This window comes from Nesoenas mayeri (assembly GCF_963082525.1).
Source record: "Nesoenas mayeri genome assembly, chromosome: 7".
NCBI lineage: Eukaryota > Metazoa > Chordata > Aves > Columbiformes > Columbidae > Nesoenas > Nesoenas mayeri.
Genome location: NC_137551.1, coordinates 15,999,425 through 16,022,408, shown reverse-complemented (window position 1 = coordinate 16,022,408; position 22,984 = coordinate 15,999,425). Strand labels below are relative to the sequence as shown.

General features: G+C 35.8%; 1 protein-coding gene across 1 annotated transcript in view; it reads left to right on the top strand.

Moving 5' to 3' along the window:
* The window catches only part of LRMDA (leucine rich melanocyte differentiation associated), a gene marked incomplete at both ends in the record, with an annotated part of 454,575 nt that overhangs the window by 338,900 nt on the left and 92,691 nt on the right, over positions 1-22,984 (top strand). The window contains one exon of the mRNA XM_080348335.1: positions 9,484-9,568. Coding sequence (XP_080204461.1) covers positions 9,484-9,568 — 85 coding nt within the window. The remainder of the gene's footprint in view (positions 1-9,483; positions 9,569-22,984) is intronic.

The window sequence follows — 22,984 nt, the reverse complement described above, 5'->3', positions numbered from 1 at the left end:
TGACAACCCAAAATTCTCTAGCAATAGTTGCAGAGTTCTCTGGTTTAGGATACGACAGGTTTGTTGTTGTTGCTTTTTGTGTATGTGTGTGGTTTTTTTTTCCTTGTGCTTTATTTTACTAGAGTGTAAGGCCCTTGAATAATTCTTTAAATGTGTGTTCCCAGAAGGTGAAGATGGTTAAGATGATGGTAAAGAAATGCCAGATAAAATGTGTACTTCTTGCTTGGATTTACTTTCTCAAATTCAGATCAGGAGTCAAGGTCAGCAGATTTTCCTTTATTGTTTTATATTTTTGGGAGTCTTTTGCTGATTTCCTTATTTTCATTAATAGCAGTTTAAGACAAGAAAAATCATTCAAAAAAATCTGGTTTAGGGGTATGATTTAGCAACTTTGAATTTATTTTGTAGTGAGATTTTAAATGAATTTATTCTTATTTTAAAACCTAGCATTAAGTTTTACAGTTAATAGATTTCTTGTTGGATTATGTTAGCGGGTATTCCTTTCATTTACTGTTGTATTGCTAGAATGTTTAAGTGCTCCTTTAGGGACAGATGCTGTTATCTACCATAACAGAATATACTGAAAATACACTATCTGGTTTATGGGCAGGGAGAGGTGGTAATAGTGAAGTTACTTTTCTTCAACTTGTTAAACTGAACTGAGTGAGCAGCAGAATCTCTTGCATACTTCTGCTTTTAAATGTAGGTAGCTAAGATACATTTTTTTTAAAAGATATAAGGCAAATACTATGCCATAAGAAGTCAGGTATTTTTCCTACTGAATTTGAAAACTTGGTGTGAAGAAGATGCTAAAATTCTTGGGTTTTGAGTGATATAAGTTGAAAAAGCATAGTCTCGGAAGTAAAAAAAAACTAGTGGGTGTTTTGTATGCTGTGTGTTACAGTAGAACAAATCAATTCAGGCTCCTTAGATGCAGTCATTGCCTTGTGATTATATTTGTGTAAAGTCTTGGAGCCTTTGATCAAAGAAAGGCATTTGTGACTAGATCTAATCCAGGCTCTTTAAGGTGTTTAACTTGCGGGGGTAAGGGGGGGAGAATGAGGTTGATAACAGCTGGGATTTAAATTTAGTTTTGCTGAACTTTTGTTTTGAAAGGATTTCTATTATACACTGCTTCCTTTTCCATACAGAAGATGGATCATTGAGTAAACCTAAAAGGGAAAGAGGATATGGGAGGAAATGGGTGGGGACATGGAATTAATCTTCTGAAGAAAAATGTTTGATCAGCGGGTAGGAGAGGATGAAAACCTCTGATGTTGACAGCAGGCAACTTTCTGACTAGTGTGTGATTGACAACTTTGATGCTCCAGTGGGGAGCAAGTGTACAGCCATGCTCAGGCATCCTCTGTCTGTGGGTGGTAGTGTTAATAATGTGGCAACTGGAAAGATTAATTGTGGACAAGCAGCAGGATTACGAGGAGGGCTTCACAGGTCTAAAAGGAACAGTGGTAGGAAGGCCTCTGATCTGTCAGCCCAAAAGGAAATTAGTTAGAGCAGGCTGGAGCAGGCTTAAAAAGGGGGGGGGAAGGGGGAAGATGGAGAAATGGGAGAAGGGAAGCGTTTAGGATATTAAAGCAAAATGAAGAGGATATTGAAAAAGGTCATAAAGGGATGGGGCCAATGTTCCTGAAAGACCTTAATACACTACATCCTCTTACAGTACATGCAGTGTTCAGCTTGTTTTCAGGGAGCTCCAAGGTGACATTTGTAGGGGTTAGAGCTGCCACATTAGGTAAAACCTGTTACTTGTTTTCAAAATGAACCTGAGAATAAACTCAAATTAAGAATTTTCAAAATGTCAGAATACACAGAAGAGAGTTTGCTTAAGCCGTTTCTGCAAGTTACTAGCTGCTGCTCTCTACTTCCAACCCTTTTTGGTAGAAGTAGGGATTTTGCCAATAAATTCAGTGTTACCATTAAAGAGGCCATTCATCATGCTTACTAATGTTATTAATCAAGATACACCACAGTACTCTTAAAATGAGATCATTTTGATAAATCATGTATGACATGAAAAGACTTTATTCCTTTTAAGTGCAATTTAGACTGTAATTTTTTTCCTCATTTATGATTCATGGGAGAAACATGGATAAAATTCCCTTGCACATTTACACCTTATCTTCAGTAATAATTCAGAGCTGCTCTTAGATGAAAATTCAAGGTCTGATTCACTAAAGCTGAATGCCAGCTCATTATTTTCTGGCATTCAGTAGTCCAAAAATAATGTCCATACATTAGGTGCTTTTCACAATAGTTGAATTTGGCTGCAAACCAGACATATCGATTACACTCAGTTAAGCCTAAATGCTTAAGAATTATGTAATGTTCATTTACATTTTTGATCCAGTTGCGCACTGCTTCCAACCTTGCAATTTAACATCAAGTGAAAACCGAAGGGTAAATTCGAGTGAGAAGTGTGATAATCTCTCTTGTATGAGAATGAGAAATATATTCCGAAATGCTTTGAATTGTCTGAAGCTCCACTACTTCTGTTAAATAAGCAAAATTATCTTGCCTTTTCTTACTAAAGATCGCTAAAATTGAAAGGCCAACCAAAATATAAGATCACTGTTCTCCTTGTCATCCTAGTACTACAGTAATTTGGCCTACTCTATTAATAGCATCACATATGAAAATAAACTGCTAAAATGTCTGGAATGAATATTTGCTAAGTTCAAAGTCACACGCTTGATTATAGCTGAAATATTTGTGTTATTTATTAAATGGGTTGTAGCAGTTTTTGCTAACATAGGTATAAATGTTAGATAATTTTTTGTTTATTCTTGTGTTTAGAAATATAAAAAGGAAATGTCTAGTAGAGAGATTTAGTTTGGAAAGCAGAGTCATTTAAATGTTACTGTTTCTCAAGGCCCCCTTCAGCAGCTGAAAGTATTTGAAGGAATGTGTGTGGTTGCCAAAAATAGCAGATCATTTGTATTTATGAACCATTGGTCTCTACAAATTTGTTTCAACACAGCAGATGTACACTATATCCTGATACTACACAGGATGTTCATTTACTGGTACCATCCAAATATTGGGGGTTTTATTCCTTGAAAAGTGGAATTCAGGGATTAAACAAATGAAACTTTTCTTTAGTCTAATTAGATTTCCAGACTCTTGAGAGCCAGTTGCCAGTGCATGGCTCACTTCATTCTCTTCTAAATGTTATAAAATGTTATTCTTTTATTTTTCCCTTCGTGCCTTACTTTTGTTTTTGCATACTAGAAAAATATTTTTCACTTCCACATCATACTAGAAATTATGCATCACAGACTTTAGAAGGTCAGACTCCTGATGACTTTTTAAAACATTATTATGAGTATTAGATTAGTAGGCAAAAAAAAGTATAAAGAAAAAAATCCATTATTCTACCAATACTTGCCCTTAAGTTCTTGTTTCATGAATTCTGGTTATTATTAAAAAAAAAAAAAAAAAAAAAAAAAGAGTACCTAGGAAATTATTTCTGATGAGATAGTTTTATAAAAATAAATTAAAATGTAATCAGATTGTGCTTGTCTTTTCTATTAGGATTGGTTAAATTACTACTTGTAATTTTCTTAAAAATGGCTGCTGATGAAAGAAAGTCATTCAGATCTTTGTGACATTCAGCAAAACATGAGAAGCACAGTTCAAGGCATGAGACTGAGACAGCAGTGGGTGACACCCTTTTCCTTCCTTCCCACCTTCTATCCAGTACTCATTTGCTGTGTTCTTCTATTTTTCAGTACCATGGTCAAATGTCTAAAACCAGATTTTAAAACAAATCACTATTTCCATGCTGGGTTAGGAGGTCATCTCAGTAAGCCTGTGGAGGTCAGGCAAGTTGTGATAACACCACACATTTGTTTTCTCCTTTCCCCTTAACTGATGTGACTCTGATTTATGCTGAGGGTTTAGTAAAGGCAACTGCTGACTTCTAGTTAACTATGCTTGGCTGTGGAGCAGGGGAGTTTGGAAATCCCCTTTCATCAGGGAAAGCTGTCTCTCCCCTGTGAGAATGCCATGCCACCTCTTGGTTTTCCGGAATGTACTAGCGTATTAGGATGGGTCACAAACTCAGGCTGGCCGATTTGAGACCTCTAGTCTAGTTCACAGCTGGGGAGAGGAAATCGAGACTTTTTGTAGCTTGCCATATATAGTGGTTTTTGTCAGGTCCTACTTCTGCATATTTTCTTGTCTCTTTCTTTACCGTTTCTTTCCCACTTCATCCCTTTCTTTCACTGACTGTGTGGTTCCTGAGTTCATGGAAAAGCAAATACATTTTAAATGAAGTTGTTCTTCCCTAACCATTCCCTAGGACGGAACAGTTAAAGACTTGGTGTATTGTTGCTTCCTGTAATATTTTCTGCTATCACGAGGCTCTCAAAGACCTCACACTCAAATCAAAGCCCCGTTGTGCTTGGTGCTCTGCAAAGTCATGGGAAAAAACAGTCCATCTAGAGTAATGTTTTGATACTCTCCTCAGGCATGTCATAAATTCAACATAAAATTAATACATTTAAATAACTTTCTGTTATTAGGCAGGTTGTTCTCCTCACCACACATTTATATGATTTATATAGATATATTTACTCTGTACACAATTAATTTCTAGTTTGTTATGTCTAAAATTTGGGGGAAGAAAATCTTGAGGAGGAGTTCCATGGAAAGATTATGTACATTTTATCACAAATATAACAAAATCATGATGGTTCAGTATACTCATGGGTTAAGATGTGAGTTGCTACATTCAGTGTTACAAAGGGGTTGACGTATTGGTACACAGATATTTAGGCAAGTTTTTGAAATATATATGAATTATTGAGAACTGTTGCCATTGTGTCTCTTGGGAAAGATATTTGTGCCCAAGAGATCCAAAATGAGTCCTGAACCCAAGTAGCTGTTTATGCAGACATTTCTTAAAATTATAAGCCATGTATCTGTTAAAGTATGATTAATTTTGAGCACTGAGTGCATTTGAGACAGAATAAATGAATATTACTTTTAGTTTAAATAAAGGGAAAAGTTTTTTTAAAGCAAGTATGAGTTCATGCTTTAAGTTGGAATTAAATCACAGATTGTCCCATTAATCATATACCTTTCTGGAGAAATGTTTTTGTCAGTTTAAAAAATGGATAACGCAGTGATTTCCTTCATTCTTAATTGTAGTTTCCCCATGGATATATTAAACATCTTTTGAAATAAATCATACTTTCTTACTAAATCCAAGTTTTGCATCTGATAATCTGATACATACCATTGGGCTGATTACTGTAATGTCACAATATTGCTTTACATTTTTATTTGAATATAAATCACTAAATGAGAAGCAATGAGCTTTCAGATTGCTAAGGTCATTTCTCAATGACCCTACAGGATGACTTTGCCAAGTGTTAAAACTGTAATGAATAAAAACAAACAACAGTACCACAGAACACAAGAATTCTAGATAATTGTGCGTCAGGAGAATGAATATCATGCTGTCCCCAAGAAACTTGCCTCTTCATCTCTTCATATACTGGATGAGAAACATATTGCAAAGGAGAAATGCCAAACACTTAATATCTTTCTGAAGTAAGAGACACAAGAGAATCCTTAGTCTATGTCTTGAGCTCCACAGTACATAATGTTTTCTTAAGGTGAGGTGTTTGTTTGTTTTTTGTTTGTTGTTGTTGTTGTTGTTTGGTTTTTTTGGGGGGGGTGTTTTGTTGTTTGTTTTTATTTTTGTTTGTTTGTTTGTTCAAACTCCCCCCTCCACCCCCCCACCCCCGAACACATCTCATTTTGCACTCTACCATCTCTCTTTTGGATGATACCTTGGTCAAACTAAGGTTTTTCTCTGTGACTTCCTCTGAAAACATTCTGGAATTAAATCCATGTACCTAAGGAAATCTTTGTATGTGTATTGAAACAACTTCACTTACCACATCTTTCCTTAAGTGCATTGTATATCTATTGAACCCTTGTCAGCAATGTTCTTCCTGTATTGTAAAATTTATCAGGTATAATACATTAATGCCTACTACCGTTGCTGATGTGTATAGGTGTGTAAAGAATTTGTGACATGCCTTAGAAATAAGGGTAAATATGAGTAGAGAAGATACAAATACAAGGTGTATGAAAAAATAGAAGAATATAAAGTATCAACGGCTATTAGTGATATTCCAATATAGACTAATATCAAGCCACATCTTACACATCAACAAATAGTAAAATTTCCTAAACAATAACCCTTGCTTTAATTAAAATTACTCAAAGTTTAGGTGGAGTGGTGTTTTTGGTGGGACAGTGGATGTTTTTGTTGGTTGGTTGTTGTGGTTTTGTTTTGTTGTTCCTACTTCGGCTTTTACAGTATCTGTATTTTTTATGAACATAGTTTGAAAATCACATACTCTTTTACAATCTGCCTATTTAATATCAAGTACAACTCTTAGACAAGACAAGACAAAACTTACAGGTTAATATGAAAATGATACTTCCATTTAGCAAAAGTTTAGTACTGTGAGTGCTCTAACTTTATTGGTCTTGTAACTTTTATACCTTGTACTTTCTATTACTGTAATGCTTGCAAGAATACAAGCTTCTCCTCTAGTAATACTGTTAGAATTTCTTTATTGATCCTTTTGGTGACCCGTTCCTATAAAACCGAAGATACCACCCATTTAACCAGCATTCCTCAAAGCTATTTGTAGTTGCTTTCCACTGCAACAAGAACTTCTGGTGGATATGTCACCAATACTTGTAGACATAACTGTCACATGTCAATGCTGTCACTGTCAAAATATTCCCATGAATATTAAAAGTAATACAATTGCACTTTGGAAAATAGCTTAGGGCCAAACATCAGTATGTGGTAGAGGAAACAAGTAGTTATCTTTCTGCTGGTGCACAGGCTTACTCAGAAATGTGATTCAGAACTCCAGCCAGTGCAAAACAATCCTAACCCTGGATGATATTCCATAGAATTACAATTGCTCTAACTGAACGCTTAGCTCAAAGGTAATGAAAACTGTTCTGTATTTGACAAGGAATTATATACTGTACATAAAACAACAGCAAAACACCAATAAACAAACCCTTCTGTTTTTGCTTTTCCTAGAATTGGAAATAAAGCTAAATTGTCCTTTCATTCCAATATCCTTTTTAGAAGCTCTTGAATTTTGCTCACTCAGTAGTATATTGCTGAAAAGGCAAAGTCTCTTCCAGTAATTTTAGGAAAAGCTATCATCAAGCTGTCAACAGTCTAAATTGAGAATAAAAGTACCAAAGAGAAACCTTCACTGTTATTAGAGTCCCAAATAAGTACACTTGAATAAGCAGATAACATCTAGAGTGTGCAGTATGAGACCACTTATTTCTCCAGTTTTTTGAGTGATTTACAGGCATGAAGGCTTAAGTTAAATAGTTAGTGACATTTTTCTTCCTGTCTTACCCAGAACAACTAGGCCCAAAGAAAACAGGTAGTTGTGAATAGATGGCTGTTCTTGGAATTCATTTCAGATGTTACATTGCTGGGTGTTACGGGCATCTATCATCCTCTGAGATGTTATGTGCCCTCAGCTCATATTGGTCATCAGAGGGAAAATTTCCAATACTTTGTAGTCCAGTGTAGATTGTTTACAGTTTGCTAAAATCCAAGAATTATTCACTCTAGCTTAAGGGTGAGAGTTGTATCTATGATATCACATCTCTGAAAGGGAGAGTATGTTTTCACTGGTGAAAAAGCGGAGGCAGGATTTTCTAGATTTTGTATTCATATCTGATAAGTAGCATTCTTGCAAACTTGTCCCTATTAAGGTGTTTATTCTGATGCATGATGTGTCTTCATGTTATCACCTGGGGACAAAAATGGGACTATAACTATGGTCTGACATAACAGCTGGTGTCCAAAAGAAAAAGCTTAGTATACTAATCTGTTTAATCACTTACCTTTTAACATTTTAATATACTGTAATCTAGGAGTCCAACAGCTATGATAAAGAAGATTTCTAAGTTACAGCCTTTAATAAACTTATTGCCATGCTTAGTTTTCATTATTGTGGATATCTGATTGTTTTCCTCAGGTTTAGTCTGGCAATTAAGATTTGAAGTAGTATTTAAGCTTTTCTTCTCCAAAACATCACAGCCCTGTTTTACACTTTTGTCTTAACCAGACATTGTGAATCTGGGTTTGAATTCATTTCAGTTAAAAATATATAAAATCTGAGGATATGATTAACTACAAAATAAGAGGTAAAATAGAGGTGGATTCCTTCGATTGACTGTTGGAATTTATAAGCCAATATACCAGTATGGAACAACCTGCAGAGAAGATGGCAATTCTTTTCTCAAGACTTCCTTTAGTAAATTATCATGAGCCTCAATAGATTAGCTTTTGTATTTCTTATCTTTATTTGCCTTATCATTATTATCAAAATGATAGTATAAATTATCATGTAACTTTTAGTGACACTGTCCTTTATGTCTTTTATTAAAACTCATTTTATTTATGCATGTTGCAATGGGTAGATTGTAAACATTCCAGAGCAAACTCTGTACCTGAAACTGGACACATCACTACCATGATATCAATCCATCTAACTTAAATTAAATTTCAAAAACTGGCATAATTGTTCATATTCACCTACGTGATTGTTTATTTTCATATCTCCTCCTAACAATCCAGCACTGTTGCTCTAAAACTAAAAAGCAAGATGGTAAATGCGACTTGGCTTGGATTTAGATTGCTCTTTCCTTCAGATGAAAACTCCAACTGGATGAAGATTATTGCAAGCTATAGCTCCACAGTCTAATATTTTTAAATTGGCATGATAGGAACTTGCAGTCTCTATTATGGGGAAAGATTTGGGTTTCCTTTCTTCTCCCTAAACATTTTTCCTTTAAGGATTCTGAGCAAGTTTTCTTGGTACCTCAAATACGTTAGACTTCTGATGTTGGTTTTAAGTGTTTATTATTATCAACTCCTATATCCTTGTCCACTTTTGTGCATTTATAGGCATTATAATTTTTAAGAGATCCCTTTGTTTAGCTCACAGGACAGTGGAATGGCAAAATCTTTTCTTTTTTTTTTTTTTTTTTAATTAGTTTTGAAAAGTATGGTATCTTATTGCAGCTTTCTGTTTTCTGTCTCCTTTCTTACATGTTGACACACACATAACTTCCTTCAGGTAAATATTAATCTGTTTCACCAAGAGGAACAGTTTAACATTGCATAAAGATTTCCTGATAATAGTAATTTTTTGAACCTGTGATCTGTATGAAAATATTTTTTTTAGTAATGATACCTTATATCAATGTGTAAACTCTTGTGAGTAGAGTGACCTTGAAAGATTGCAGGCAGCCTTAACAAAAACAAATTAATCCTCCTTGGCTGGTAACTCTGTGCACCTGTAACCACATCATAGTCCTCATCTCACAGGTGCATCCTCTTTGCATAATCATTGACTGACTCAGAGTACTGGTCTTTGTTTTATCACACAGGCTTCTAGTGATGCTGCCTCCGCTTCTCCAGAGATGCATTATACCCCTCTGCCTTCGGGATCCAGAGACCTTACCAATCACAGAGGTATGAACTCAACTTTTATTGGTATGAATTGCTGCAAGGTGGTCAGCTTTGCTGTAAAGCCTTCTATGTATTAGTTACTGCAACACTGGCACTCCACAGAGAACACTGTGCCTTTCAAGCACTAGATGAGAAAACCATACCTGTCAAGCCTACAGATTTTAACTCATCTTAAATAGGATTTAAAGGTGGTCTACTGGGAAAGCAAACAAATCTATGGATAATAACATTCAGTGATAATTTTGTGTACGTGAGAGAAATGTAAAGAGATTAGAGTACTTAAATATTGTTAAGTAGATGACTACGTGCAGCACTGGTAATTTTGAGAGAATTTGTAAACTTTCTAATATTTGTAAGAGAGAGCTTTTTGGCAGTTTAACAATTTAGAGCTATAATTTTGGAATGTTAACACATTTTCATTGCAGTAAGAAGGGATTCTTCTCTTTTTTTCAACATCACAGGTGGATAAGTGTTCAATTTCCTTTTTCACCAATCTTTAGAACTTAAAAAACACCTTGGGCAAATATTCAGATTCATTTTGCATACCTATGGAGCAAAATGTTCAAGGAAAAACAGTTGAAAAACTGGAACAATCTGGAAGAGTGCTTTCCAAATTTTTCACCTTTGTTCTAAAAAGGAGAAATTTATAAAGTTTGCAGAATTTTTCATCTTAAATTAAATAAGTGAACTTTATTTCTCATATTATGCATTGATATCATGTAACCCATTTGTGTAGAGGCAGTTTTGCAATGCAGCTGAACAAGGATCCGGTGGGAAGGATGAGGAAAGCAACTGATTAAACTGTAATTTGTTGTAGCCTATATCACTGTTGTTGTGGCAGGGCTAAAGATGGTTGTGGAGCTATATTCTGGTCTTGGTATAAACTGATATTGTGTACTGGAAATCAGATGTTCTGAAAGTACTTTAGAGTGTTGTATTCTGACACTGAGTTTCTACAGTAACTGGTACTTCTTAAAGAAAAATGGACCAAACCAAGTTCCTGGATTTAAGCACACAGCTGGTCTTCAGGGATTAACAAAAACAACAAAAAAAAACCACAACCAAACCCCAACCAATCAACCAAAAAAACAACACACAAAACTGCCCCAAACAAAACAAATGAAAAATAACTGCAACGCACTACCCCTCCAATTCCCAAGGTATGTGTTGTGGCTTTGATTTTCAGGTAAGCATATTTGCTTTGAGGTTGGATTTCTAGTGTTGGATTAAATGGCTAGGGTATAGTAAGACAATAAGTAGAATGTCAGACTGTTGTAAATGTGTAAGTTTTTAAAAAATATATTAAAATACCATTAAAAGCCAGGTATACTCAGATCTGTTTGCTTAGATGATACAAGTGTGGCTTCATGGCTGACTTTGGGTTCTGACTGGGCCAAAGAAAGGCTGGCAGCATTAAGCATCAAATGTATGCCTGCATTACTGATGATCTTCTCTTCCAATAAAGCAGTTGTGTGGCTCTAGTAACTGTTGCAGACATGTCCATACAGGTGTCCGTTCAGAGCTGGAGCTTAGCAGGTTCTAAGTACCACTGTCTTGTCTAGGGTTTGAGAAGGTCTACTCTCTATGAAATGGGAAAATTATATTCCCCAAATTATCAACTTCTAATCCTTAGCTGTTCACATAATTCGTTGTTACTTCTGTCTTTACTCTTCCCAGAAATAGTCTGCTTTGCATGCTAAACATGTGCTGAAAATTTCCTTGATGATTAAGCACAGTTATAAATAAAGTGAATTGAAAAGAGAGTGTCATCCAAAGAAAGGGTGAAACTGGCCCTAAAAGAGACATTATTAGTGTGATCCAATAAGTCTTTATATAAAAGTGTATTCACAAAAAAATAATTAAGACAGCTTTCCAAAATGCCAGGTGTTGTAAATAAAGCTTGAAACAACCTGCTAGCAGGGCCTATTAACTCAATCAGCTTATTTTATACAAAGAAAAATCTCTTAATTTCACAAGCCCATACAAAATTAATTGGAGTCAATAGAAAAATCTCCAAAAAAAGAATGAAATACATGCTATTTTAGATTATGAATATCTTCAATTTTTTCTGAATGCTTTCAGTGTTGTAAAAAATGATTGAATCAGGTGTTGCATCTGTAAATATTGGCAGTTTTCAGTGCAAACTAGGAAGAAGAATCCTGTAAGCTTCTAAGTGCTTTTATTTGTCCCTGGAGAAATTTGTTTACCAGAATCTGAAAGTCTGTCAAATGGTTTGCTACAGCTGTAAAATGATTTTTGGGGAGGACCAAGAGCAAGTGGAAGGTATTTGAATACTAGAGTTTTACTTTGACATTTCTCACTCTATTTACCTATGAGTTTTGCAGGGAGAGAAAAAGCATATAGTTCTGCATGCATTGCACCATGAATCTTATAGCTTTCATGTTCATGCTTTCAGTATATAATTTCCAGGCAGGATCTGTTTTTTTTGAGTTCTTTCCATATTTTGTATAAACAATATCCAGGAATTGTAAATACCTCTGTCTCACTTTCAGAACCCACAGAAACAGCATATGACAGTGCAGCATCAGAAGGAATGATATGGAAAAATCAGTGTAAATACTAAATCCAGTGTTAAGATGCTTGAGCATATGTGAAGAGAGCAATAAATATTGGATACATGTTTTTAAGCTTTAAAAAACTGGCCATCTTGGGAAAGTTGTTTTTCTTTAAATTACTTTGTTGCTTATACCTACTTTCTAAAGTTGAACCTTTACTTGGTTCCACTGTTCACATTTTTTTAGCAGAAGATATACTGGACTTCTGTGCAGGTTTTGGTCACCTAACAGTAATATGACTTGATTCTTTATGAGATCAAATTACTGTCCCATCAGACAAGTCTTCCAAAGTGGTAATTTTATAGCTAGCTTTATTTTTGTTTTGATTCCAAAACAATGATCTCAGTCTCCTAAGGGTCTTTCTTTGGTCGTTGTTAAAGTAGTATTTTATATTTCATTTTACATTATTTTAGACATCAATTATTTACTTGTGTGCAATTTGTAAATATTCTTTTACCCAGATAAAACAAGTAATTTTAAATAAATGTCCTCCGATCATACAACGTATTTAATTTATTTTTAAATTTCATTGCTTGTATTGTTCTAGTTTTCAAATTTGCTGATGATGCCACACCTTTCTTTCTGCTTGTCCACATCTACTTACCATCAAGAAAAAAAAAAACAACCCAAACAGTAACTTATTGTTGTTTTAAATAGAAATGGCCATGCTCCCAGTACACAGTAGTAGTGAAATGTAGTGCATTTTAGTAGGAAGTTGCTCAAAAAATGTTATTTTGTATGTACGGGCCAGGTACCTTTCTGTTCCTTATTGACAGTTTATTACCTAGGTACACATAAAATCTTAAAATAGAGCTTTCAATTTTTAACATAGTTGAAATTTATGGAAAAAGAAATATAAAAATTGTAATTTTAAGGATGATTTGCTCAATGTGTGGAAAAGGCTCCTCACTCCACTCAGGTTGTATAATCCTTTTTCATAATGACATCTTTGGTAAGGAAGTTCCTTTGTTACATGCAATCATTCAAAACCGAATTGCCTTCCAAAAAGAACAGTGCTTTCCAGTTGGTGGGGCAAATAGTAATTTATCATTCTGTCTTTTGAGAAGCAATATTACTAAATCATGACTATCATGAAAATCTGTTTTTCCCATATTAAAAAAAAAAAGCGCTGAATGCCCTTCGTATAAACAGCTATTTTATAACATTGTCTATTACCTGATTTACTTGAAAACCTATTTATTTGATGAAGCCATTTGGTTTCCAGTAACATTTTACAAATTACTCCTTTTCTTGCACTCCTGTTTCTGGGAACAACCAGTGGTAAGTCTACCCCATAGCTTACTGGTAAAAGGAAGAAGTAGCAGTTTCCATTAAAAACTAAGCCTGTATTTATGTAAGTAGTTTTTAGAGCCTTAGCTTGGATTTATGCCAAGGTTTAATAGTTCTAATCTATTCTGGCTTGTAAGAACTTCCTGAACAAATCCACTGTCCTGTTTTGGTGTCTATTCAGTTAATTATCCAAGTGTTCTGGTATGAACAGACATTATGTTTTCTCATTTTCTATTTGAATGATGAGTGCCCAAATGGAAAATTATTATTTATTCTACCAATATGTTTGAGTCATGACAGACTCATTTGCTTATTTTCTGAAACAGTCCCATCTGAGTTTGAAAGTCATAAACTGCTTCAGAAGCAATGTCCAGAAATCCTGGGACGTAATATTTTTAAGCTTCCTATTAACACTCTGGAGTTAATTTTATAAAGCATTTTTGAACAGAGGAAAATAAGAGATTCTTTTTGCTTTCAGTTTCTCTTTTTGTCTAACAGAGGTATGCTGAAGATTTGCTTGGGAATGGGTTCTCTCCAGACTTCCACATTCCTAACCCAGCAAAAGCATGTAGTGATTTATATACATAATCTGTTAGAGAAGACACCTGAACTTGATTTTTTTTTTTTTTCCCCTCTGTGGTCATTACACTGTACAATTGTACTCAGTGTTGGCATATTAACTTTTCAGTAATGACTGGTATGACTAGACAGAATGCATTCTGACTGATTTTTAGCATGTACCATATATGTAAGCCAGCTACTGGCTTTGTAGGAGTTGAGATATGTACTAGGTCAAGACAGAAGTGTGCTTTAGAATGCACAATAGGCATTGGGCCATCCATTCGTGCTGGAATTTACAATCTAATAGGTGTCAAAGGAGAGCTACTACTCTCAAAATTTGGTGTTGAAGGGAAAAGGTAGCATTTTTGGAGAGCCAGAGGCAGTAATATAATTGATGTGATGTGTTAAAGCCCCAAACTATCTTCTGGGATTTACCTGTTCTACCTCAGTTAGCTTAGCCTGCTCATACTTTAGAAATAAATATTCTCGGGTTCATCTGGAACTAATAATGTATGTTGATTCTTCAAGAGTTGGGTCTAGAGTTTTAAGATAATACTTTTAACTTTCTGAAACAAATTATAAAATTGATGCACACTTCTTAATAACAAATATTAGCACACAGTTCTTATTTTTGAAGGCTTTCAACTCAGTACACATGCACTCTGAAAAGCCACGCTGTCTTTAAATCACAAGCGTAAAAAGAAAAGGAAATCGGTTTGCATAAAAACTTACTTCCAGAAAGATAATTATCCTGTTTATATTATCATTGCAGTCTTCTCTGTTGTTGTTATTGACACAGTTGTTAGGTACTCATTGTATTTTCAAGCCAGAGGCTTATTTAGAGTTTGAAATTGATTGCTGGGAAAGTCACAAAGCAATTTATGTAGCAACTTATCATAATTAGTTAGTTTTCTTAATGTGAACTGCACTTTATGCTTATCAATTGATTTTTTTTTTCTGTATATCTGCAAAAAGCAGCTCATTGTATGTTGTCCAAAAAGAGAATAAAAATAATTAAAAAATCTGTGGGTAGTACTTTATCATTCAGTTAGTCTAAGGAATCCTAAACACTTTTTAAACAAAAGATGTCTGTGTATATATGAGAAGTATTTGCTTTAACTTGTCTAATAACGGGATGAATAAGTGAACTGCAAGCAGGTACAGTACATGGAAGTTCTGTATCAGACAGAGATGCTGTGAATGGAGAGAAATTTTCCTTTTTCACTTATGTGGCATGTCCTTTGAAAATACCTTACTTTTCAAACTGCATGATATTATAGTCGGTGATAGACTGCATACTTTTTAGGCCAGGATCTTCTGACTATGAGATGAATAACCTTAAAACAAACAAAAAAAGTTCACAGTAGCATGTAACAGGCAGGACCATATTTTTCCAGGGGCAGAAACACTCAAAAATAAGCTATGACATTTCCTATTAATGCTAGGAAATATATCCCAACAGTGAGTTTTGCTGTGCTCATGACTTAGCCCCAAGGGCAGTGGGTAAAAATCCTTCTCTTCTGGCACTATGAGAGAAGACTTAAACAAGGAGCCTGTTATGGGGGAAAAAAAAAATAAGAAAAAAAAAAATCTTATTTGGATTGCCTGTATGAAATGAGAAATTGGGTTCTAGTGTCTTGCTTAGTTTTTCAGTTTGGGAGATGGACACTAATGGAACCATGAGAGATGTGGGAAAAGCACAGAAAGCAAGGTTATGGTAAAGATGCATGCCAATGTGAGGGAAGACTTGGTTAAGAGAAGATTTTTGTTTTCCTGTCTTATTTTCCTTTAGTTAAAGGGATTGGAAAGAGAAAATCTGTCAGAGGTCCATTGGAGTCCTTGCAGTCTGGAGATGTGAGAAGGTAGTGTCAGATGTTTAAAGAGCTCTGTTGTGAGCTATTTTTGGTGCAGCTGAAAGGCAGGCCAGGTCTTTCTCGTAGTCACCATGCAATGGCCCCTGCTTATGCCTGTAGACCTGCCAAACCTTACACTTGGAGATGAGATGAATGGCTCTGGCCGATGTCTGTTACTTCAGTGGTGCAACTAATTTCATACCTCTAACTGTGATTTTTTCCTTCCACACTGCACTCTACTGTCTCCTCAGTTTTTCTGATGTCCTTGCTTTGCAGGGAGGAGAGTAGGTAGATGGAATGAGTTGAAACAAAGTAGATCAGGAGAAATGCTTGAAGGCACATGTCCTTAGAGATGTTTACTACCATGAAATGCTTCCATCTGATAAGAGAAGCCCACATGTAGTAGTATCTGCCCCAAGTCTGCAAATGCATTAGACGTCTGTCCCTATTGTGTGAATTGAAGCAGAGTCACAGATGTTGCCTTTCAAAGGAATTGAGAGGTCTAGTGCACATACGTGGGATCCGTTCGGCTCTCAGCCCTGGAGTGGTTTATTGCTGGGCAGAAAAGAATGAGCAGATTAAGGAGGGTCCCATGTAGTACCTCTGCTGAGCCCTAATCTATTTGTTTACTGGAATAGAACCGCCACCAATACCAGTGGCCTTTTGTGGACCAGTTCACCTCACTTGATCAGCGCCTGCATGTCTCTCTGTAAAGCACAAAGAATTTCCCAAACGTGGAATAAATTGTGGTTGGATTTGCGTGTGACCTTGACTAATATGGTTCAAGAAATACATTTTCTGGATCATTGGATTCATGTTCTTGTCACTTAACAGGGTCAACAATTTCTTGTCTGTGTATACAAGGAATGTTGGATTTGAATCTGTAGATTATTAAAACTTTGGCATAAAAATGTACTGTTGTATATTGCAATAATGAGAGCAGCTAATCACGTGAAACTAGGGTGGGGTGAATGAGTTAGGGATGATATATAGAGTGACTTGCAGTATTGTGCAAAGTCTTTCTTGATGGCCAGAAAAGTTAAATTTTCATTTTGAATGACAGCATATATTAATTTGTGAAAGTTCTCTGTGTTCTGTGGTTTGAAAGTGAGTCCAATGGGTGTGACTAAGCTGACCAGAAGTAAGTTTGAGGAGGTTCACTTCCTGGAGTGCTGTGTTTCTGTGGGAGTAAAATAGGGGTGTTTCTCTGCAGCAAGACTTAAAAATACAAAAATAGAGCAATTAAGTGGTTAATCAAATTTAGATTAAAATATTATTAAATATCTAAGGAGTTGGGCACAAAATTCACATTCTGCATCTAATGGGAATTAGGAGCCTAAGACTGAGGCAGCTTTTCAAAACTGTCAGCTTTGTTTTTCCAGATATTATAGAGACTTTCATTTTTCCACAGTGCACATTCCCCGATCTGGCTGTTGAAGCTCTGACCATTTTCCATATTTTTGTCACTATTCCCATAATTTCTGAGGTTTTCATTGCAGCTTTTCCTGTATTTGCCAAAACTAACCTAGCTGTCTGGGCTTCAGTCACCCATACAAGTGTCACATCAGAGGGAATATGATTAATGAGGAAAAAACTGTAACTTCATATTTTTGGGTAGACTCAAGTGTCTGATGTTTCACAACATAGCTCATTTTGTCATGCTGGCAATAAGAAACCATGAGAATGCTCGAGCTCCAAGCAGAATGACTATAAAGTGGCAGAAAAACATAGAAACCATTGGCTTCTATAAGTGGAAACTTGGGATCCAAAAACTTAAACCTATCTAAAACTTTTTTTAGATATGTAGGAGAGCAAATAATGCATTAAGTCTGCAACTGGCAGTTAGAAAAAAAAAAGCCAATAAATTTGCCACTTGGCTTTATAATCTTTTACCATAAAGAAAGGGCAGTCATGGGCTGCAGTATTACAGTCCTTCCAGAGAAATCAGGTTCAAAGCACACACACTGCTGTGCATATACAGTCTCCTGAGAGATCCCCATGTTTAGTTAGCACTCCAGCCTAGCCTGTTTCTGCAGGAGTCCTCCAATTTTATCATTCAGGCATTTTTACAGCCTCATTGGAACAAATAAACAAACATCTGGAATCATGTGGTATATTTAATTAAAAACTTTTTGTTTGGCCAGAAATAGTAAAATCATGAAAAATTGCCTGTCTCTGAGCTCAGAAAGGCCAAATGAAGAAGCTGTTGGCTACAGACAGTTTTACAATGTATTGAAATTCATAGATATGCACACCTGCTACAAGGCCCCCCCCTTTATTTTGATTCATAACCATTAATGAGTGTTTAGTGTACAGATTGGAACCCTTGTTTAAATGGGAATTTACTGTTTTTAATAACATATAGACATGTGTTGTTATATTCCATATAGCCTGTACTGTTCTGTAGAACAGAGAGGATAAAGCTTTATAGTATTGGTTAAAAAAATAAAATCTTTACAGTAAATGTTCCATTTTAATATTGTGTTATATGAGCATATTTTAATTCCAGAGGCAGTAAATATCTGCCCCATGCTAAGAGCTGGTATATCTAATATTGGAAATGTGAAAGATGGTGTTTTCTCACAAAAATTAGAGTCTAATGAAAATTTAAATTCTCATTGTTCCATTTAATGCATTTTTTTGAGGAAAATTTCAGGAGACTCTTGATCCTTTTGCAGACAAAACTGCTGGCTGTCATCTGAGATATTACTATGTGGTCACAAAATATTCTACAAACCAGAATTATTTTTCATGAAAATGAATTTGCCTAATGGACTGCTACTATTTTGGATGCACAAATATAGGCCTTTGAATATATGTGATATAGAATCTTGCTTTTGAGCTTGCAAATCTTAGTTTCTAAATAGCTGTACTCTTTATTGAGGAAAGGAAAACAACGTGCACACAAAAAGTACTACAATATCTGAATACTGTTCACAATTCTTCATATTGCTTATGGTTAAAATCATTTGGACGTTCAATTTTGAGCTGCATTTCTCTGAGGATTTAGACTTCTTAGCAGGAAAGGATGCTTAAGTGACCTTGGCTGCTGTCCTGTGTTTAGTGTTACTGAGCTGAGTGAAGGGGCCCTGGGTCTCATCAGAAACAAATAGTGAATACATGTGGAAGCCTACTTCAAAATTGAGGGGAGAAGTTTCCTTCACAGTCAGAAGGGCAGCCATCTTCTTAACAGCAATGAAACTATTTTGTTCCCTTGTGTGTTGGTTCTTTATGATGTGCGCATCTTGCTATAACACGTACATGTATTCCAAAGTACGAACAGTCAAAAAGATGCAATGTATTTTGCATTTCTTTATTCAGTGTGTGTGCTTTGCCAGGAGTTGGTGAAGGTTCCTTTCTTTAATTTTGCCTTCAGGATATCTTTGTATTATTTCATTGTGTGCTTTTACACAAGCAAAGAAAGTTGTCAACATCATATAGGATATGAATACCTGAATTCATGAGCTAATGATATGTTTGTTGATCCAAGTTCCTTTTAGAGATCTGAAAGCAAATGTTAAGTAGGTTGATGATTTCCATTTTTCACCTGTTTTGTGAAGTTTTTGTGTTCTGTTAGTAGCCTCGATGCTAGAAAAGTAGCATGACATCCTTCATTAGCTTTGTATGCCCTTGAACAGAGAAATAGCACCTGGTGAGAAGAAAGGGAGGAGACAGAAAGGTAACCAATAAGTATAAACACATGAAATTCTTTTGTGTCCCTTACCAAACAGATGATGACTTATCCTTTTTTTTTTGTCAGTACTCATTGTGTTGTCTTTTACAGTTTGAGAGATTTTCAGAGTTATTTCTATTTACACAGGATGAAATTCTTTTAAGGCATGAATGACAACATGGGTATGTTTTGTAAGACCCTTTTAAGAAAGCTTGTCTATGACTCTAAAGTGCCTGGTAAACCTAGGCAACCACCTGAAAGACCCCCCACTTGTGGCTGCATAAAACTGAAATAAAGAATGGAAAATAACCCATTGAGTATGCACTTTCTCACCTACTGAGAGCAAAATGCAATGCAGTGCAGTTTTAGTACTTGCATGCCACTGGGGAAAATAGACTCCTAAAATCACATAGTGAAGCACTGGAAAAAATTCAGTGAATTTGTACTAAGTGCTATGTTATAAAACCTACAGAACCGTAAGCTTTGCTTCTCAAGTGAAACAGATTTGTATTGCAGTTCTGTTAGAATGCCTACCAAATGTAATGATCATATTTAGCACAGTAGGCTGAAAAAATATAAGGCTGGTGAATAAGAGTCCTTTCACAGGAATGCCGTACAAACGGGGATCCAAGCAACCCTTGTGACATCTACTTAAAGACCAAGTGCGACTGCAATCCCTCAATTTGTTTTCTTTTACTTTTGCTCAGTGTTGGGTCACATACAGAGAGATGGAAAGATCACATGGCCCGAGTTAGGTCTTTCAAAACCATTACTAGTGGTAGACATGGCTCCTTGGAATTAATGGAGAACTAAATTAGTGCTCATGTCTCGTCAGAATGTGTACCAAAACCACAGGGCTCCCATGCCAGTGTGCTGGATTTCCCCGTGCTAGCTTAGCTTCCTCACCACCAGCAGCGGCAGTAGTGGTATCTGTAACTTCTTTAGCACTGTATTTAGCCAAATACGTGCTTAGAAGAACTGCGCCATGAGGGGGAGGAAAGAAGGCAACTTTGTAATAAATAGACTTGATATCATAGCATGTCCTGGTTAGAAGGGACCCACAAGGATCGTTGGGTCCCACTCCTGTCCCTGTATGTAACAACCCCACGGTTCACACCACATGTCTGAGGGCCTTGTCCAGTCTCTTCTTGAATACTGCCAGGTTTGGGGCCATGACACCTCCCTGGGGAGCCTGTTCCAGTGCTCAAATATACTCTGGGTAAAGAACTATTATATCATTCAAAAGCAATTTGGTGCTGTCTAATGCCAGCCATTACTGATGTAAAGTACATAATGTGTTAAGAGAAAGAAATACCAGGTGAAATTACAGTACGGTAAAAAGGAGATGTGTAGACATCTACTAGGCTGCTAACTGTGAAGTTTGCCTCTACCCTATAATCTCATGCTAGAACACAATGGGAGCAGAATCATGGAGGATAGCTGAAGGAGTCCCTCTCTTAGCTATAAATCATTGCACTGCTTGCTTTTCACTTTTGTTCCACTGTGTCGTTATAAGAAGTAATTCCTTTATCAAGGTGAGTTTAATACTAAAGTGAAAGAGAAATTGTTGGCTAAGCTTTTATTCTTTTTTTAATCTGTTTGCAGTAAAGGAATATAGTGATTTTTATTCGGTGGTCCCACAAGCTTTAAAGGAGAGAGTACTTGAAACATTCTTAATGTCTGTGAATTCTTTTGTTCTGCTAACCCTTATGTGCTGTTGGGATTTTTTTTGTTTATTTGTTTGTTTGTGTATGTGTTTATTTTTTGTTTCTGTTGCCTGCATGTTTAGAGAAGAAGTGACCTAGCAAAAAAGATTGAAATAATGTCATTCATTTGGGAGAGAGATAATTCAGGCAGAAAAAGTTCCCATGAGAAGTTAAAATATGAATTGCATTTTGGTAAGTGAAAAAAAAGGTGCAAAGTACAGATAGGTTCTGCAGAGTACAAAGAAAACTTGGAAGAGCTCTAGTAGTGACTTGGTGAGTGAGAACAGATGCAAATTTTCTGTGGCTGCTACAGGACCTAGAACTGCACTGAGTGGGGGATCCAGGTTAGAAAATGACAATGAGAAAGGTTCTTGTAACCTTAAATTATCCATCCTGCATATAGAGGATTTTCCTGACAGATTAATCTTAAGGATCTAAAATCGTTCCTTGTCAATGTAACCCCTGAAGAAGCTACAGAGTCTCACCAAGGAGCTGAATCTTACTCTGTCATTCTTTTTTTCACTACCACAGGCAGGAAAGGTGAAGAATGAATACTGCTATTGTGAAGTTCTGAAGGTTGTTCAGGACTTGTTCTTGTCTATATAAGAGATAAAATGTAGAACTTTTCTGCAGAAATTCTGGAAGATGCCAGTTTATAAATTAGCTTAAAACAAGCAGTTTTTCAATCCCATAGTTTGGGAAGGCAAACAGCATCTGATTCAGAAAATGAGGTTTTGACAGTAAGGAACCCTGTTTTAATATCTGTAGAATTATTTTGGTTGATATTATAGGAGTTATTTAAAATTCAGACAGAATTGTTCTGATAATACTGAATTTTAACCGGTTCCTTCAGAAAATCCTTTTAAATAAAAAAAGACTCAACAGCAAATTCTAATCATTTTGATCTGTGAAGGTCAAACTTACTTTACCTTTGATTCTAAGTTTTTTTTTTCTTAGTTGTGGTGATGGAACAAAGAGTGAAATGCAAAGAAAAAAACCAAAATATTGATGGTTGAGCTAACACTTATCCTTCTTAAGTAAAAGAACTAGTACATTCCTCATCTGAAATTTTTACTTGTTTTGTTATTTTTTTCTTCAGATGTTTGGAAGACTTAGGTTCCAAAGCAAACCATGTAATACCAGTTTGTAGGTATTTTGAACTGCCCTAATTTGTGGATTTTGAGATAAATATTTTTTCTTTTTCTTCCCCCCCCCCCGCCCCCATACTATTATATTACTTCCTAATAAAAAAGACATGCGATTTTTACTTCTTGTTGATTCCCATATTTCATTAGCTTAATACAGAAGATTTTTCAGCCACTCTAGGGAGTGGTTTCTGTGATCTGTAGGCTAGAAGTACTGTGTTGGAAGAAAATATGCTAATGCAAGAGGAGAATCTCTAGACAGTTTCTCCCCTTGGCTGTAGTTAAACCTGCACAGATTATGGGGAGTAAATCCATCTGCATGCTAGGCATCTCTATGCTTTAAAACAACTACCTGCAGGTGTTTTAGCCATGCACATATGGCTGGATATATGATGAGGCTTTTCAGATTTTCAGCCAAGTCTTCACTTGCAGGGTAATGAGACGTTGAGGGAGGGGGGGAACAAGACACATATAGATGTAGAGGTTATGATGTCACATGTAGTGAGTTATTGCTTTATTTCTGTTTCTCATATGTTCATTCCAAATCAATTAATGAGCAATATTTGTGTACCATTACTTTAAAATCTTTGAGGATGAGAGGCACTATGTATGCAT